At 36.0% G+C, this 20,546-nt stretch overlaps 1 protein-coding gene across 1 annotated transcript in view; it reads left to right on the forward strand.

Moving 5' to 3' along the window:
- Positions 1-20,215, forward strand: part of LOC138368913 (uncharacterized) — a 26,676-nt gene extending 6,461 nt beyond the window's left edge. The window contains exon 2 of the mRNA XM_069331633.1: positions 19,803-20,215. Coding sequence (XP_069187734.1) covers positions 19,803-20,215 — 413 coding nt within the window. The remainder of the gene's footprint in view (positions 1-19,802) is intronic.
- Positions 20,216-20,546: the final 331 nt, after the last annotated feature.

The raw sequence follows: 20,546 nt of genomic DNA on the forward strand, positions 1-20,546 counted from the left end.
GCGCGTTTCGTAAAACTTATTACATTTTCAAAGACTTCACAAATACACAACTGATTAGAACTTGCGTTTCCCTGATTTTATATCTACATTTGAGTGAGGTGGGAAGGGTGATGTGGCATTACATTTGAGTGAGGTGGGAAGGGTGATGTGGCATTAACACAAGACAGAACACTAGGGGATATTAATAGGGTATTAAAAGTATCAACACAAGACAGAACAGAAACAATACGTATTGAATAGAAGTGTTTGTAGAAAGCCTATTGGTCCATATTTCTTGATGCTTCTATATTGGAGCGGAGTCTTGAGGTGGGTAGAATATAGTTGTGCAATAATTGGCTGTTGATTGCTGGTGTTGACTTCTTGATGTGTAGTGCCTCGCAAACGTCAAGCCGCCTGCTATCGCTGTATCTATCGATGATTTCTGTGTTGTTTACTAGGATTTCTCTGGCGATGGTTTGGTTATGGGAAGATATTATATGTTCCTTAATGGAGCCCTGTTGCTTATGCATCGTTAAACGCCTAGAAAGAGATGTTGTTGTCTTGCCTATATACTGCCTATATACTGTGGGACTGTAAGCTCCAAAAAACCCAGTATATAGGCAAGACAACAACATCTCTTTCTAGGCGTTTAACGATGCATAAGCAACAGGGCTCCATTAAGGAACATATAATATCTTCCCATAACCAAACCATCGCCAGAGAAATCCTAGTAAACAACACAGAAATCATCGATAGATACAGCGATAGCAGGCGGCTTGACGTTTGCGAGGCACTACACATCAAGAAGTCAACACCAGCAATCAACAGCCAATTATTGTACAACTATATTCTACCCACCTCAAGACTCCGCTCCAATATAGAAGCATCAAGAAATATGGACCAATAGGCTTTCTACAAACACTTCTATTCAATACCCATTGTTTCTGTTCTGTCTTGTGTTGATACTTTTAATACCCTATTAATATCCCCTAGTGTTCTGTCTTGTGTTAATGCCACATCACCCTTCCCACCTCACTCAAATGTAATGCCACATCACCCTTCCCACCTCACTCAAATGTAGATATAAAATCAGGGAAACGCAAGTTCTAATCAGTTGTGTATTTGTGAAGTCTTTGAAAATGTAATAAGTTTTACTAAACGCGCCCGTGTCGCGTCAGACTAGAAATAAAAATGAATTTTGGAGAAGTGATTTTTGATTTACCTCCAACAGTGAAGCGTAATGTACGAAAGATTGAGAAAATTCGTGTTAGAATTATTAATCTTACTTTTTCGGTCATATTTAATAATATATATATATATATATATATATATATATATATATATATATATATATATATATATATATATATATATATATATATATATATATATATATATATATATATATATATATATATATATATATATATATATAAATATATATATATAATTAGCCGAGGCTAATTCCCGGCGGGGGGATGGAGAATTAGCCTCGGCTACAATCCTCTTTTGTCCAGTCGTGTTGATCGAGTGGTTAAGGTGTCCTGTACGCCAGATGCAGAGTGCTCCTGGCAGTATGGGTTCGAGTCACTTCTGGGGTATGAGTTTTCAGTTGCGTATGTGCCTGGAGACCGTTCAGGAATGAGTTGATTTGATAAAATACCATGCCCAAGATTGCCATCAGAGTGCCGGAAAGGTAATAGGGAATTAGCCTCGGCTACCATCCTCTTTTGTCCGGTCTTGTTGGTCGAGTGGTTAAGGTGTCTTGTACGCCAGATGCAGAGTGCTCCTGGCAGTATGGGTTGGAGATACTTCTGGGGTGTGAATTTTCAGTTATATATATATATATATATATATATATATATATATATATATATATATATATATATATATATATATATATATATATATATATATATGTCGTACCTAATAGCCAGAACTCACTTCTTGGCCTACTATGCAAGGCCCGATTTGCCTAATAAGCCAAGTTTTCATGAATTAATGTTTTTTCGACTACCTAACCTACCTAACCTAACCTAACCTAACTTTTTCCGCTACCTAACCCAACCTAACCTATAAAGATAGGTTAGGTTAGGTTAGGTATGGTAGGTTAGGTTCGGTCATATATCTACGCTAATTTTAACTCCAATAAAAAAAAATTCACCTCATACATAATGAAATGGGTAGCTTTATCATTTCATAAGAAAAAAAATTGAGAAAATATATTAATACATGAAAACTTGGCTTATTAGGCAAATCGGGCCTTGCATAGTAGGCTGAGAAGTGCGTTCTGGCTACTAGGTACGACATATATATATATATATATATATATATATATATATATATATATATATATATATATATATGTATATATATATATATATATATATATATATATATATATATATATATATATATATATATATATATGTATGTATATATATATGTATATATATATATATGTATATATATATATATATATATATATATATATATATATATATATATATATATATATATATATATATATATATATATATATATATATATTAGTATATTTTGGTAGCAGTCTTTCCTGTAGACATATATTATTAAATATGACCGAAAAAGTAAGATTAATAATTCTAACACGAATTTTCTCAATCTTTCGTACATTTCTTTTCACTGTTGGAGGTAAATCAAAAATCAATTCTCCAATATTCATTTTTATTTCTAGTCTGACGCGACACGAGCGCGTTTCGTAAAACTTATTACATTTTCAAAGACTTTAGTTTACAAATACACAACTGAATAGAACTTACGCATCTCCGATTTTATATCTACATTTTAGTGAGGTGGATGGGGTGAGGTGGCATTAATAGGGTATTAATTTCATCAACACAAGACAGAACAAGAGGTGGCATTAATAGGGAATTAATTTCATCAACACAAGACAGAACACGAAACAATGGGTATTGAATAGAAGTGTCTGTAGAAAGCCTATTGGTCCATATTTCTTGATGCTTCTATATTGGAGCGGAGTCTTGAGGTGGGTAGAATATAGTTGTGCATTAATTGGCTGTTGATTGCTGGTGTTGACTCCTTGATGTGTAGTGCCTCGCAAACGTCAAGCCGCCTGCTATCGCTGTATCTATCGATGATTTCTCTGTTGTTTACTAGGATTTCTCTGGCGATGGTTTGGTTGTGGGAAGAGATTATATGTTCCTTAATGGAGCCCTGTTGCTTATGCATCGTTAAACGCCTAGAAAGAGATGTTGTTGTCTTGCCTATATACTGGGTTTTTTGGAGCTTACAGTCCCCAAGAGGGCATTTGAAGGCATAGACGACGTTAGTCTCTTTTAAAGCCCATAGACGACGTTTAAGTCTCTTTTATATGTTCCATTAAGGAACATATAATCTCTTCCCACAACCAAACCATCGCCAGAGAAATCCTAGTAAACAACACAGAAATCATCGATAGATACAGCGATAGCAGGCGGCTTGACGTTTGCGAGGCACTACACATCAAGGAGTGTATATATATATATATATATATATATATATATATATATATATATATATATATATATTGCGAGGCACTACACATCAAGGAGTGTATATATATATATATATATATATATATATATATATACACATATATTAGTATATTTTGGTAGCAGTCTTTCCTGTAGACATATATTATTAAATATGACCGAAAAAGTAAGATTAATAATTCTAACACGAATTTTCTCAATCTTTCGTACATTATGCTTCACTGTTGGAGGTAAATAAAAAATCACCTCTCCAAAATTCATTTTTATTTCTAGTCTGACGCGACACGGGCGCGTTTCGTAAAACTTATTACATTTTCAAAGACTTCACAAATACACAACTGATTAGAACTTGCGTTTCCCTGATTTTATATCTACATTTGAGTGAGGTGGGAAGGGTGATGTGGCATTACATTTGAGTGAGGTGGGAAGGATGATGTGGCATTAACACAAGAAGTGCGTTCTGGCTACTAGGTACGACATATATATATATATATATATATATATATATATATATATATATATATATATATATGTCGTACCTAGTAGCCAGAACGCACTTCTCAGCCTACTATGCAAGGCCCGATTTGCCTAATAAGCCAAGTTTTCATGAATTAATTGTTTTTCGACTACCTAACCTACCTAACCTAACCTAACCTAGCTTTTTCGGCTACTTAACCTAACCTAACCCATAAAGATAGGTTAGGTTAGGTTAGGTAGCGTTGGTTAGGTTCGGTCATATATCTACGTTAATTTTAACTCCAATAAAAAAAAATTGACCTCATACATAATGAAATGGGTAGCTTTATCATTTCATAAGAAAAAAATTTGAGAAAATATATTAATTCAGGAAAACTTGGCTTATTAGGCAAATCGGGCCCTGAATTGTAGGCTGAGAAGTGCGTTCTGGCTACTAGGTACGACATATATATATATATATATATATATATATATACATATATATATATATATATATATATATATATATATATATATATATATATATATATATATATACATATATATATATATATATATATATATATATATATATATACATATATATATATATATATATATATATATATATATATATATATACATATATATATATATATATATATATATATATATATATATATATATATATATATGTCGTACCTAGTAGCCAGAACGCACTTTTTGGCCTACTATTCATGGCCCGATTTGCCTAATAAGCCAAGTTTTCCTGAATTAATATATTTTCTCTAATTTTTTTCTTATGAAATGATAAATCTACCCTTTTCATTATGTATGAGGTCAATTTTTCTTTATTGGAGTTAAAATTAACGTAGATATATGACCGAACCTAACCAACCCTACCTAACCTAACCTAACCTATCTTTATAGGTTAGGTTAGGTTAGGTAGCCGAAAAAGTTAGGTTAGGTTAGGTTAGGTAGGTTAGGTAGTCGAAAAACAATTAATTCATGAAAACTTGGCTTATTAGGCAAATCGGGCCTTGCATTGTAGGCTGAGAAGTGCGTTCTGGCTACTAGGTACGACATATATATATATATATATTATATATATATATTTTTAAAATATATATATATATATATATATATATATATGTCGTACCTAGTAGCCAGAACTCACTTCTCAGCCTACTATTCAAGGCCCGATTTGCCTAATAAGCCAAGTTTTCATGAATTAATTGTTTTTCGACTACCTAACCTACCTAACCTAACCTAACCTAACTTTTTCGGCTACCTAACCTAACCTAACCTATAAAGATAGGTTAGGTTAGGTTAGGAAGGGTTGGTTAGGTTCGGTCATATATCTACGTTAATTTTAACTCCAATAAAAAAAAAATGTTCTTCATACACAATGAAATGGGTAGCTTTATCATTTCATAAGAAAAAAAATAGAGAAAATTTAATAATTCAGGAAAACTTGGCTTATTAGGCAAATCGGGCCTTGCATATTAGGCTGAGAAGTGCGTTCTGGCTACTAGGTACGACATATATATATATACATATATATATATACATATATATATATATGTCGTACCTAGTAGCCAGAACGTCGTAATCGGCCTACTATGCAAGGCCCGATTTGCCTAATAAGCCAAGTTTTCATGAATTAATATATTTTCTCTAATTTTTTTATTATGAAATGATAAAGCTGCCCATTTCATTATGTATGAGGTCAATTTTTTTTTATTGGAGTTAAAATTAACGTAGATATATGACCGAACCTAACCAACCCTACCTAACCTAACCTAACCTATCTTTATAGGTTAGGTTGGGTTAGGTAGCCGAAAAAGTTAGGTTAGGTTAGGTTAGGTAGGTTAGGTAGTCGAAAAACAATTATTTCAAGAAAACTTGGCTTATTAGGCAAATCGGGCCTTGCATAGTAGGCTGAGAAGTGCGTTCTGGCTATTAGGTACGACATATATATATATAAATATATATATATATATATATATATATATATATATATATATATATATATATATATATATATATATATTTATATATATATATATAAATATATATATATATATATATATATATATATATATATATATATATATATATATATATATATATATATATATATATATATATATATGTCGTACCTAGTAGCCAGAACGCACTTCTCTGCCTACTATTCAAGGCCCGATTTGCCTAATAAGCCAAGTTTTCATGAATTAATTGTTTTTCGACTACCTAACCTACCTAACCTAACCTAACCTAACTTTTTCGGCCACCTAACCTAACCTAACCTATAAAGATAGGTTAGGTTAGGTTAGGTAGGGATAGTTAGGTTCGGTCATATATCTACGTTAATTTTAACTCCAATAAAAAAAAATTGACCTCATACATAATGAAATGGGTAGCTTTATCATTTCATAAGAAAAAAATTAGAGAAAATATATTAATTCAGGAAAACTTGGCTTATTAGGCAAATCGGGCCTTGAATAGTAGGCTGAGAAGTGCATTCTGGCTACTAGGTACGACATATATATATATATATATATATACATATATATATATATATATATATATATATATATATATATATATATATATATATATATATACATATATATATATATATATATATATATATATATATATATATTATTAAATATGACCGAAAAAGTAAGATTAATAATTCTAACACGAATTTTCTCAATCTTTCGTACATTACGCTTCACTGTTGGAGGTAAATCAAAAATCACTTCTCCAAAATTCATTTTTATTTCTAGTCTGACGCGACACGGGCGCGTTTCGTAAAACTTATTACATTTTCAAAGACTTCACAAATACACAACTGATTAGAACTTGCGTTTCCCTGATTTTATATCTACATTTGAGTGAGGTGGGAAGGGTGATGTGGCATTACATTTGAGTGAGGTGGGAAGGGTGATGTGGCATTAACACAAGACAGAACACTAGGGGATATTAATAGGGTATTAAAAGTATCAACACAAGACAGAACAGAAACAATGGGTATTGAATAGAAGTGTTTGTAGAAAGCCTATTGGTCCATATTTCTTGATGCTTCTATATTGGAGCGGAGTCTTGAGGTGGGTAGAATATAGTTGTGTATTACTATACTATAAGTAACTATATTCACAACTATATTCTACCCACCTCAAGACTCCGCTCCAATATAGAAGCATCAAGAAATATGGACCAATAGGCTTTCTACAAACACTTCTATTCAATACCCATTGTTTCTGTTCTGTCTTGTGTTGATACTTTTAATACCCTATTAATATCCCCTAGTGTTCTGTCTTGTGTTAATGCCACATCACCCTTCCCACCTCACTCAAATGTAATGCCACATCACCCTTCCCACCTCACTCAAATGTAGATATAAAATCAGGGAAACGCAAGTTCTAATCAGTTGTGTATTTGTGAAGTCTTTGAAAATGTAATAAGTTTTACGAAACGCGCCCGTGTCGCGTCAGACTAGAAATAAAAATGAATTTTGGAGAAGTGATTTTTGATTTACCTCCAACAGTGAAGCGTAATGTACGAAAGATTGAGAAAATTCGTGTTAGAATTATTAATCTTACTTTTTCGGTCATATTTAATAATATATGTCTACAGGAAAGACTGCTACCAAAATATACTAATATATATATATATATATATATATATATATATACATATATATATATATATATATATATATATATATATATATATATATATATATATATATATATATATATATATATATATATATATATATTATTAAATATGACCGAAAAAGTAAGAAAAATAATTCTAACACAAATTTTCTCAATTTTTCGTACATTTCTTTTCACTGTTGGAGGTAATTCAAAAATCAATTCTCCAAAATTCATTATTATTTCTAGTCTGACGCGACACTTGAGCGCGTTTCGTAAAACTTATTACATTTTCAAAGACTTTACACATACACAACTGAATAGAACTTACATATCTCCGATTTGTTTATATCTACATTTGAGTGAGGTGGATGGGGTGAGGTGGTATTTAATAGGGTATTAATTTCATCAACACAAGACAGAACACAAAACAATGGGTATTGAAATGGAAGTGATTGTAGAAAGCCTATTGGTCCATATTTCTTGATGCTTCTATATTAGAGCTTAGTCTTGAGGTGGGTAGAATATAGTTGTGCATTAATTGGCTGTTGATTGCTGGTGTTGACTTCTTAATGTGCAGTGCCTCGCAAACGTCAAGCCGTCTGCTATCGCTGTATCTATCGATGATTTCTGTGTTGTTTACTAGGATTTCTCTGGCGATGGTTTGGTTGTGGGAAGAGATTATATGTTCCTTAATGGAGCCCTGTTGCTTATGCATCGTTAAACGCCTAGAAAGAGATGTTGTTGTCTTGCCTATATACTGGGTTTTTTGGAGCTTACAGTCCCCAAGTGGGCATTTGAAGGCATAGACGACGATGGTCTCTTTTAAAGCGCCAGGATCTGATTCGTGATCAGATATACAAGGCAGAGAATGAAATCAAAGACAACAAAACGCAACTACTTCATGCTACAAACGAGTGGAGAAATAGCAACATCGACGAAAGTATCCGTACCCGCATTGAACAACACCTCGACATCCTCACAGACCGACATCACCTCAGCACTGAAACAAGGATTATCAAGAAACTAACAACATTACATGGAGGACCTATGGCAATTCCACGACCAAGAGATGGCTTCCTGAACCTTGCAGGAATTAACCTCACTGAGGACCAAGTCACTCTCCTAAATCTGGGCATAAACTGTCACGTTATGTCCTGACCGAGTGAGATGGCCCGGAAAGTAGAGTTGGAAATTCTGTTGGACGACATATTCGACCTCGAGACACAAAAGAAGGTCACTACCAAAGATACCTTACAAGCAGAACTTATTGCAGAAGGAGGAAAGAATCGAGGCAATTACAGAAGCACCATACTGTCCCCCGAGCTCAAAGCGGCAGCTAAAAGCCTTCGTGAGAACAAGGAGATAGTTGTCAGGAGAGGTGACAAGTCGCCAATATATGTCATTCTTAAAAAAGACGAATATCTGGCGAAAATGAACATCATACTCTCTGACCAAACTAAGTTCCAAAGGGTAACGAAGGACACTACAACCGAATTAAAAGCAAAGGTCAACAAACTGATCGAAACTGTGAACGCCAAGAAATCCGGACTCCACCTGCCAAAGATCATTGGGGAATATAAACCTGGATATGCGTATGGAAATGTCAAGACACACAAGCCTGGAAACCCACTTCGGCCAATCATTAGCCAGATACGCACACCCACGTACAGACTGGCGAAGCAACTCAACGGCCTGCTGACTCCTTATGTTCCTTGCGCCTTCAGCCTGAAGTCTCCAAAGGAATTTGTTGACTTACTGCGGGGCACACGGGCCACAGGGATAAAAGCCTCGTTGGACGTAGAATCGCTGTTTACCAACGTACCTGTGGACGAGACAATCGGGATGATAGCCGACAGAGTGTATCGTGATCCAGCCTGTACTCCTCTTGACATACCAGAAAATATTCTGAGGAAACTACTCCAAGCTTGTACTAAAGAGGCACCCTTCTTGAGCCCGGATGGGCACATGTATAAGCAAGTAGATGGGGTCGCCATGGGTTCTCCCCTAGGTGTCCTGTTTGCAAACTTCTACATGGGTACCATCGAGCAAAAAGTCTTAGTCGACATGAACTTGAAACCGGCAATATACTGCAGGTATGTTGACGACATTTTTACACAGGTACCTGATGTCAGACATCTGCAGGAGCTGAAGGAGGCATTTGAGCAGAGTTCCGTGCTGCTTTTCACTTACGAGATGGAAAAGGATGGGAAGCTGCCCTTTCTAGATGTAACAGTCATAGAAAAGAGCGGAGGTTTCCACACTGCAGTCTACACTAAGGAAACGAACATAGGAATGTGCCTACATGCCAACAGCGACTGCCCAGACAGGTACAAGAGGAGTGTTGTTAACGCATATGTCGACCGTGCTCTCAGCCACAGCTCAGAATGGAAGCAAGTCGACGAAGAACTCTGTAGGGTAAAGCAGGTCCTAGTCAACAACGGCTTCTCCAATGGTTTCGTCGAAGACATCATAAGAAGGAAAGTGAAACGCCATGCAACCTCTGAAGAGACAACTAACACAACACCTATACCCCCTATTAGACTATTTTACAGGAACTTCTTTTCCACAGCTCATAAAACGGAGGAAAGGGTCCTGAAAGATATTGTTAATAGGAACGTTATCCCTACAGACAAAAATCAGAGGATACAACTGACGATTTACTATAAAACCAGAAAAACGGCCAGCCTACTCATGAGAAACTCTCCAGACACAAAGCAGAACGCTTTAAAAGAGACCAACGTCGTCTATGCCTTCAAATGCCCACTTGGGGACTGTAAGCTTCAAAAAACCCAGTATATAGAAAAGACAACAACATCTCTTTCTAGGCGTTTAACGATGCATAAGCAACAGGGCTCCATTAAGGAACATATAATCTCTTCCCACAACCAAACCATCGCCAGAGAAATCCTAGTAAACAACACAGAAATCATCGATAGATACAGCGATAGCAGACGGCTTGACGTTTGCGAGGCACTGCACATTTAAGAAGCAACACCAGCAATCAACAGCCAATTAATGCACAACTATATTCTACCCACCTCAAGACTCCGCTCCAATATAGAAGCATCAAGAAATATGGACCAATAGGCTTTCTACAAACACTTCCATTTCAATACCCATTGTTTCGTGTTCTGTCTTGTGTTGATGAAATTAATACCCTATTAAATACCACCTCACCCCATCCACCTCACTCAAATGTAGATATAAACAAATCGGAGATATGTAAGTTCTATTCAGTTGTGTATTTGTAAAGTCTTTGAAAATGTAATAAGTTTTACGAAACGCGCTCAAATGTCGCGTCAGACTAGAAATAAAAATGAATTTTGGAGAATTGATTTTTGAATTACCTCCAACAGTGAAAAGAAATGTATGAAAGATTGAGAAAATTCGTGTTAGAATTATTAATCTTACTTTTTCGGTTATATTTAATAATATATGTCTACAGGAAAGACTGCTACCAAAATATACTAATATATATATATATATATATATATATATATATATATATATATATATATATATATATAACTGAAAACTCACACCCCAGAAGTGACTCGAACCCATACTCCCAGGAGCAACGCAACTGGTATGTACAGGGACGCCTTAATCCGCTTGACCATCACGACCGGACATAAGGAAGTGATAGCCGAAGCTATTTGAACCACTTCCCCGCCGGCACTCGGATGGTAATCTTGGGCATAGCATTTTATCAAATCACCTCATTCTTTGGGGCACACGTGAGGAACACAAATGCAAACAAGCCTGAATGGTCCCCAGGACTATATACAACTGAAAACTCACACCCCAGAAGTGACTCGAACCCATACTCCCAGGAGCAACGCAACTGGTATGTACAGGGACGCCTTAATCCGCTTGACCATCACGACCGGACATAAGGAAGTGATAGCCGAGGGTATTTGAACCACTTCCCCGCCGGCACTCGGATGGTAATCTTGGGCATAGCATTTTATCAAATCACCTCATTCTTTGGGGCACACGTGAGGAACACAAATGCAAACAAGCCTGAATGGTCCGCAGGACTATATACAACTGAAAACTCACACCCCAGAAGTGACTCGAACCCATACTCCCAGGAGCAACGCAACTGGTATGTACAGGGACGCCTTAATCCGCTTGACCATCACGACCGGACATAAGGAAGTGATAGCCGAGGCTATTTGAACCACTTCCCCGCCGGCACTCGGATGGTAATCTTGGGCATAGCATTTTATCAAATCACCTCATTCTTTGGGGCACACGTGAGGAACACAAATGCAAACAAGCCTGAATGGTCCCCAGGACTATATACAACTGAAAACTCACACCCCAGAAGTGACTCGAACCCATACTCCCAGGAGCAACGCAACTGGTATGTACAGGGGCGCCTTAATCCGCTTGACCATCACGACCGGACATAAGGAAGTGATAGCCGAGGCTATTTGAACCACTTCCCCGCCGGCACTCGGATGGAAATCTTGGGCATAGCATTTTATCAAATCACCTCATTCTTTGGGGCACACGTGAGGAAAACAAATGCAAACAAGCCTGAATGGTCCCCAGGACTATATACAACTGAAAACTCACACCCCAGAAGTGACTCGAACCCATACTCCCAGGAGCAACGCAACTGGTATGTACAGGGACGCCTTAATCCGCTTGACCATCACGACCGGACATAAGGAAGTGATAGCCGAGGGTATTTGAACCACTTCCCCGCCGGCACTCGGATGGTAATCTTGGGCATAGCATTTTATCAAATCACCTCATTCTTTGGGGCACACGTGAGGAACACAAATGCAAACAAGCCTGAATGGTCCCCATTCAGAATGGTCCACCAGTTGCGTTGCTCCTGGGAGTATGGGTTCGAGTCATTTCTGGGGTGTGAGTTTTCAGTTGTATATAGTCCTGGGGACCATTCAGGCTTGTTTGCATTTGTGTTCCTCACGTGTGCCCCAAAGAATGAGGTGATTTGATAAAATGCTATGCCCAAGATTACCATCCGAGTGCCGGCGGGGAAGTGGTTCAAATAGCCTCGGCTATCACTTCCTTATGTCCGGTCGTGATGGTCAAGCGGATTAAGGCGTCCCTGTACATACCAGTTGCGTTGCTCCTGGGAGTATGGGTTCGAGTCACTTCTCGGGTGTGAGTTTTCAGTTGTATATAGTCCTGGGGACCATTCAGGCTTTTTTGCATTAGTGTTCCTCACGTGTGCCCCAAAGAATGAGGTGATTTGATAAAATGCTATGCCCAAGATTACCATCTGAGTGCCGGCGGGGAAGTGGTTCAAATAGCCTCGGCTATCACTTCCTTATGTCCGGTCGTGATGGTCAAGCGGATTAAGGCGTCCCTGTACATACCAGTTGCGTTGCTCCTGGGAGTATATGTTCGAGTCACTTCTGGGGTGTGAGTTTTCAGTTGTATATAGTCCTGGGGACCATTCAGGCTTGTTTGCATTTGTGTTCCTCACGTGTGCCCCAAAGAATGAGGTGATTTGATAAAATGCTATGCCCAAGATTACCATCCGAGTGCCGGCGGGGAAGTGGTTCAAATAGCCTCGGCTATCACTTCCTTATGTCCGGTCGTGATGGTCAAGCGGATTAAGGCGTCCCTGTACATACCAGTTGCGTTGCTCCTGGGAGTATGGGTTCGAGTCACTTCTGGGGTGTGAGTTTTCAGTTGTATATAGTCCTGGGGACCATTCAGGCTTGTTTGCATTTGTGTTCCTCACGTGTGCCCCAAAGAATGAGGTGATTTGATAAAATGCTATGCCCAAGATTACCATCCGAGTGCCGGCGGGGAAGTGGTTCAAATAGCCTCGGCTATCACTTCCTTATGTCCGGTCGTGATGGTCAAGCGGATTAAGGCGTCCCTGTACATACCAGTTGCGTTGCTCCTGGGAGTATGGGTTCGAGTCACTTCTGGGGTGTGAATTTTCAGTTGTATATAGTCCTGGGGACCATTCAGGCTTGTTTGCATTTGTGTTCCTCACGTGTGCCCCAAAGAATGAGGTGATTTGATAAAATGCTATGCCCAAGATTACCATCCGAGTGCCGGCGGGGAAGTGGTTCAAATAGCCTCGGCTATCACTTCCTTATGTCCGGTCGTGATGGTCAAGCGGATTAAGGCGTCCCTGTACATACCAGTTGCGTTGCTCCTGGGAGTATGGGTTCGAGTCACTTCTGGGGTGTGAGTTTTCAGTTGTATATAGTCCTGGGGACCATTCAGGCTTGTTTGCATATATATATATATATATATATATATATATATATATATATATATATATATATATATATATATATATATATATATATATATATATATATATATATATATATATATATATATATATATATATATATATATATATATATATATATATATATATATATATATATATATATATATATATATATATATATATATATATATTTATATATATATATATATATATATATATATATATATATATATATATATATATATATATATATATATATATATATATATATATATATATATATATATATATATATATATATATATATGTCGTACCTAGTAGCCAGAACTCACTTCTCAGCCTACTATTCAAGGCCCGATTTGCCTAATAAGCCAAGTTTTCCTGAATTAATATATTTACTATAATTTTTTTCTTATGAAATGATAAAGCAACCCTTTTCTCTATGTATGAGGTCAATTTTTTTTTATTGGAGTTAAAATTAACGTAGATATATGACCGAACCTAACCAACCCTACCTAACCTAACCTAACCTATATTTATAGGTAAGGTTAGGTTAGGTAGCCAAAAAAAGCTAGGTTAGGTTAGGTTAGGTAGGTTAGGTAGACGAAAAAACATTAATTCATGAAAACTTGGCTTATTAGGCAAATCGGGCCTTGAATAGTAGGCTGAGAAGTGCGTTCTGGCTATTAGGTACGACATATATATATATATATATATATATATATATATATATATATATATATATATATATATATATATATATATATATATATATATATATATATATATATATATATATATATATATATATATATATATATATATATATATATATATATATATATATATATATATATATATATATATATATATACATATATATATATATATATATATATATATATATATAGACTTCCGAACTCCTTATCAAAAACAGCCCGAAGCCGACGGAGAACCTTCTACAGCAGTCAAGCGTTGTATACATGTACACTTGCCCCCACGAAGGATGTAACCTTCAATGTAAGTACATAGGTATGACGTCGACCAAGCTGACGAGGCGTTTGACATGCCATCTTCAATCTGGTGCACCCAGGAATCACATGAGACAAGCCCATGACATTACTCTAACAAGAGAAATGTTGAACAAGAATACTTGCATAATAGACAAAACCCAAGATTCAAGAAGATTACAAATTCTTGAGGCAATTCACATAAGAATAGAGCGACCTACCATGAACACCCAAATCACGGAACTATTTACTCTACCCACCATGAGAGTAAGGACAAGACAAGAACATATCGATGCCAACACAGAAGACAATGTCCAACATAACAGGCCAATTACACTGGATTAATCTTTGTGTTTAGATAGGAGATGCCTCGTATGGGCCAATAAGCCTTCTGCAGCCCCTATGTTTATCCTTTATGTATCCCCCCATGTTTTCACCTTCATTGTATTATCACCTGACCTAATGCGGGTATAAAATCAACTAGTATTGTAAGATCTGTTCACTTGAGAATGAACCATGGAGGTTCGAAACGTCGTGCAAATTATACAAATAAGTGTAATACACTCTATAGTAAATCACTTCTTTTCTTCACCTTAAAAGTACGAAAATGAGTTTTGGAGAACTCCTATTTCAATTAAGCCCTGATGCTAAGAAAATAGTTAGAGGGATAGAAGCCCTAAACCAGAAAATAATAAATACAGAATATGCGGTCATATTCAATGAAACATGTTTGAAAGAAAACCTGCTGCCAGTATACACCAATATATATATATATATATATATATATATATATATATATATATATATATATATATATATATATATATATATATATATATATATATATATATAGATATATATATATATATATATATATATATATATATATATATATATATATATAGATATATATATATAGATATATATATATATATATATATATATATATATATATATATATATATATATATTATTAGTATGTGAATATTGGCTGTTGTAGTTAAGGTACTAGGTTGGACTGTGTACATGTTTAGATCCTTGATTTAAACAGAACCAGTGTTCAGTTATAGAACTGAGTTCATGTAATCTTTTCCTTGTATTAACAATTCAAGCTGATGTGTCGAATTGTCTGCAGGTGGATTGTAGATCTTCAGTGAACTTCTCCTTTCACCCGTAAGAACCCCACCTGCCCCTTACAGCCTACAGTCTGTCATTAGGAAAAGAAGACCTAGGCTTTATTACCCTAGATAGGGATTTTAGTTGTATTAAATTTGTATACAGTAATTTTCAATTTAGTACAGTACAGGTTCCTAGAAGTTTCCATTAATCAATCTCGATAATTTTCCCATATTTATGGTCCTTTGAACCAAGATGGTTATATCAGTACACTTCAGACCAAAATTATGGTCCTTCATTTACCGAATATTTCAATAGCAAATACATAAGAAACATCTTTATTTTGCATTGGAATCATTTATACATAATCTAGCCTAAACTAGCCTAGCAGCCAATATCTATAATATCTATATATCTAAGTGAGCAATTGTTTACAGTAGCTTAAGACCACCATATTCCTTACCTAGTAAGCATTCAGTGCATACTAGTAACTGTTCTGTGTTAAAAAACACAATACTTAATTTTATCAGTTGTTACAGACACAACTGCATCTTTTCTCATAAATACCATTATACCTCACTTGTGGTAACATTATATACACACATTTAAGTGCATTATCCAGCAATATCATTAATCAACTGATTTTGAGAGCTGCTCATTACTAAATACTCTTTAAGAAAGTGTTTCTTAACAATAAGAGTATTTCGTTACAACATATCCTTTAATCAACTGTATCAAACCCTATTTCAGGTACAATCAGTAGACAATTCTACAGCATCTTATCAAACCCCTACTAGGGTACTATATCTTGTAATAATTCTGCAAAAATAGTGTCATTTACTATTATTTATTAAAAAATTTACCGGTTTGGTGCATTCGGATGAAAATAACCAAATTCTTACATTTTGATAATTGGGCTGCTTACTACATCCAGATTCCAGGAAGGAAAGAAAGGAAGATCTTTGGGATCATTACCTAAGTAGACAAGAAAGCTCATTTATCAAAATATATTAACATAATACATATTTATATAAAAAATTAAATATCTCGGAAAATTCGGAAAAGTGAAAATGGCTAACAATCTTCAATCAGCAGCTGAAACAGAAAGTAGGAGGACACTTATTGGTCTACAAAGTCACCTAACTCAACTGGTTGACAAATATAAAAAGTTAGCTAGACTAGCATCTCTTGATTTAATAACTGACTAACAGGGTCAAAGCTGATATTGACAATTATGAAAAAATCAAATGTCATGCAGAGATTTATCTAACAAAAATGAATAATGCAGGTCTAACCAGAAGGGAACTTTAGGATATCACTGCTGAAGCAACAATGTATGAAGATAACATTCAGGATCAATTAGAGCCTTTAAACAAACTTGTATCACAAGCAGTAACCCAACCAATTGTGAGCTCATCCATTCAGTTGGGTACCACAACTATCACACATATAACAGCAGATCTCCCAAAGGTACATTTTGAGGGCAAGGATGAAGACGATTGGGATGCATTCTGGAGAGCCTTTGATTCTACAATAAACTCCAAGGGTTCTCTCAAAAAGGCTACTAAATTTCAATATTTGCAAGTCCAGTTAGGAGGAGAGGCAAGGCAGGTCATCGCAAATCTGTCATTAGCAGATAACAATTACGACCGTGCCATACAGTTGCTACAAGATAACTAAATTGATAAGGAGACTACATTTGCCCGTCTCTCATAGAAATGAATGGATTTACCCCCTTTCCAAATAAAAGTTATGAATATGAATGAATTATGAGAATGCCGGTGGCTGAGCGGACAGAACACTGGACGCGTGATCCTGTGGTCCCGGGTTCGATCCCGGGCGCCGGCGAGAAACGATGGGCAGAGTTTCTTTCACCCTCTTGCCCCTGTTACCTAGCAGTAAATAGGTACCTGGGAGTTAGTCAGCTGTCACGGGCTGCTTCCTGGGGGTGGAGGCCTGGTCGAGGACCGGGCCGCGGAGACACTAAAGCCCCGAAATCATCTCAAGATAACCATCACTACAATCATTTTGGTTGTCTATAGAATCAAACATCAAAGCCCTCAGGTACTAATCATACAAAAGAAACTACCTAATGAGGTCATAGACAGCCTATGCACCCATTGTAACACCAATATCTTATCAGTGAACAAAATCTTTGATGGACTTCGAGCTTAGGTACAAAGATTACAGAGCCAAGGAAAACTTAGAACACAAGATAAAATCACTAAAAGTGAATCCTTGGACAAAAACTAAATTATCCAAACTGGCAATCAGAAATCAAAGCAACAAAACTCATCATCTGCAAAGTGGAAACAGAGTAATGTTGGCTCATTTGCTATATCACCCACAGTTATCAGAACTGTAGGAAACCAAGCTCCCAAGATAGATAAAACAAAAGGAATTACAAGTGCCCCGAGATGTTTATTCTGTCAGGAAGCACATACTATTTATCAATGCACAGTTTATGAAGACCGTGCCAGTTGAATCAATCAACTGAAATATCTAAACAGGTGCATTCATTGTCTGCAGAATCATGATTCGAGTGAATGTATCACTCAATTGCAGACCTGCCAATATTGTTATAACAGTGTACATCACTCAGCACTCTATGGTGATATCAACACTAAATCCAGATCACAGGCAAGCATTAATCAACCTGCATCTCAGGCAAAGCCAAAAGATGATAAAACCTCAACAGCTGCACAATTCTGTAAAGTATTGAGTAATGTCAATGCCTTAGTAACAAAGACTATTACCACAGCCGCATTACCTACTGCACAGCTGGAACTAAGCAATCAAGGAACTTGTATTCAAACAAGAGGCTTTTTTTGTCAAGGCTCACAGAAAACCTTTATCAGTAACAAGATGGCAGATGATTTAAACTTAAATCTTCAAATCAATTATCTGCATCCATATCAGGGTTTTTCACCAATTCAGGTAAAACCTATCAGGTAGTAAAGCCTAATGTCTGTCTAGGTACATCCCAAAAGACAGTCAAAGCTATAGTAGTTGAAAAAGTTCCTACTGACCTAGAAGTAACTGATCTGGCAGCCACCACTAAATTCCTAAAAGAAAACAGAATCCAATTAGCAGATCCTCTGATTGATTCTGATGACACAGTGGATATCGAAATCCTTATATGAGCCGACAACTATCAACAATTAATTTTGGAATCAGAGGAATCTATGGGTATAAATTTACTCAAATCAGCAGGAGGACAGGACCTGTACTAGATCTTGAACTTTCAACTCCTGATAAATCACTCCATACAGAAACTGTAATTGTGGCTTGACTAGGCAAAGAACATTCACCACATGATTGATGACAGATTAGAATTTGTACATAAATTGTACAGATACATTGTAATCTGTACATTAATTGGGAACTTGAAATAATAGGAATAATTCCTGAACAACCAAGTCCTGATGATGTTTGAACATATAATCAGTACTTAGAAACTGTCCAGTACCATGATGGACAATATTGGGTAGGGTTACCTTGGAAACTCAACAATAAAACCTACTTACCAACTATAATGTGGCCTATAGTCAATGTAAATCAGTGTTAGCAAAGATGAGGAAAATGCCTGAGCATTTATAACTCTACCATGAGATTATTGTTCAACAGCTACAGAATAAATTCATTGAAGTCTTGTAGCACAACAATAAACAAACAGGCCATTTTTTACCTCACATGGCAGTAATCAGAGAATTTAAAATAACTCCTTTATGGCTAGTTTTTAATTGTAGCTCTAAATCTGGATCCCAAGCTACCAGTTTGAATTACTGTTTGCAAACAGGTCCAAGTCTAACTCAGAAATTGTATGATATATTGCTGAAGTTTAGACTTAAATATGCTTACACAGCAGAGATTAGCAAGGCTTTTCTAAGAGTTGGCTTACAGGAAGAAGATAGAGACTTTGCTAAGTTTCTATGGGTAAAGAACCCAGAAGATCTAAATAGTCCTATTGTAACTTACAGATTCTCCTCTGTACTCTTTGGCACTACGTCTAGTCCATTTCTGCTGCAAGCAACTCTAGACATTCATCTACAAAAATCATCAAGTCCCTATAAAGCTGAAATCAGTCAGAATCTATACACAGATAATTTTCAAGAGACAGTTAAAAGTACAACTAAACTGTTACAAATATATCAAGAGGCCAACAAGGAATTGCAAGGTGCCAACATGTCACAATATTGCAACAATGAATAATCAAATAGTGAGAGATTACCCTGAATATATCGTACCAGAATCACGAAAGGTGTTAGATATGGGATGGGGACCTAATCTCAGACACAATATCAATCAAATCAGTACCAGTAAACTATTGCATTGCTACAAAAAGGGATTTGCTTTCACGGGTTAGCAAAGTATTCGACCCACTTGGTCTATTAAACCCTTTAACAATCAAATAGCGTTTACTGGTGGAAGAAGCTTGGAAGACAAAAGTTGGTTGGGATGATCTGCTACCACTCCATTTACAAAAGGCTTGGATGAAGATGGCTCAAGAACAAACTTTAATCAAACAGATAATCTTTCCAAG

Source organism: Procambarus clarkii, chromosome 26 (assembly GCF_040958095.1).
Source record: "Procambarus clarkii isolate CNS0578487 chromosome 26, FALCON_Pclarkii_2.0, whole genome shotgun sequence".
NCBI classification, from domain to species: domain Eukaryota; kingdom Metazoa; phylum Arthropoda; class Malacostraca; order Decapoda; family Cambaridae; genus Procambarus; species Procambarus clarkii.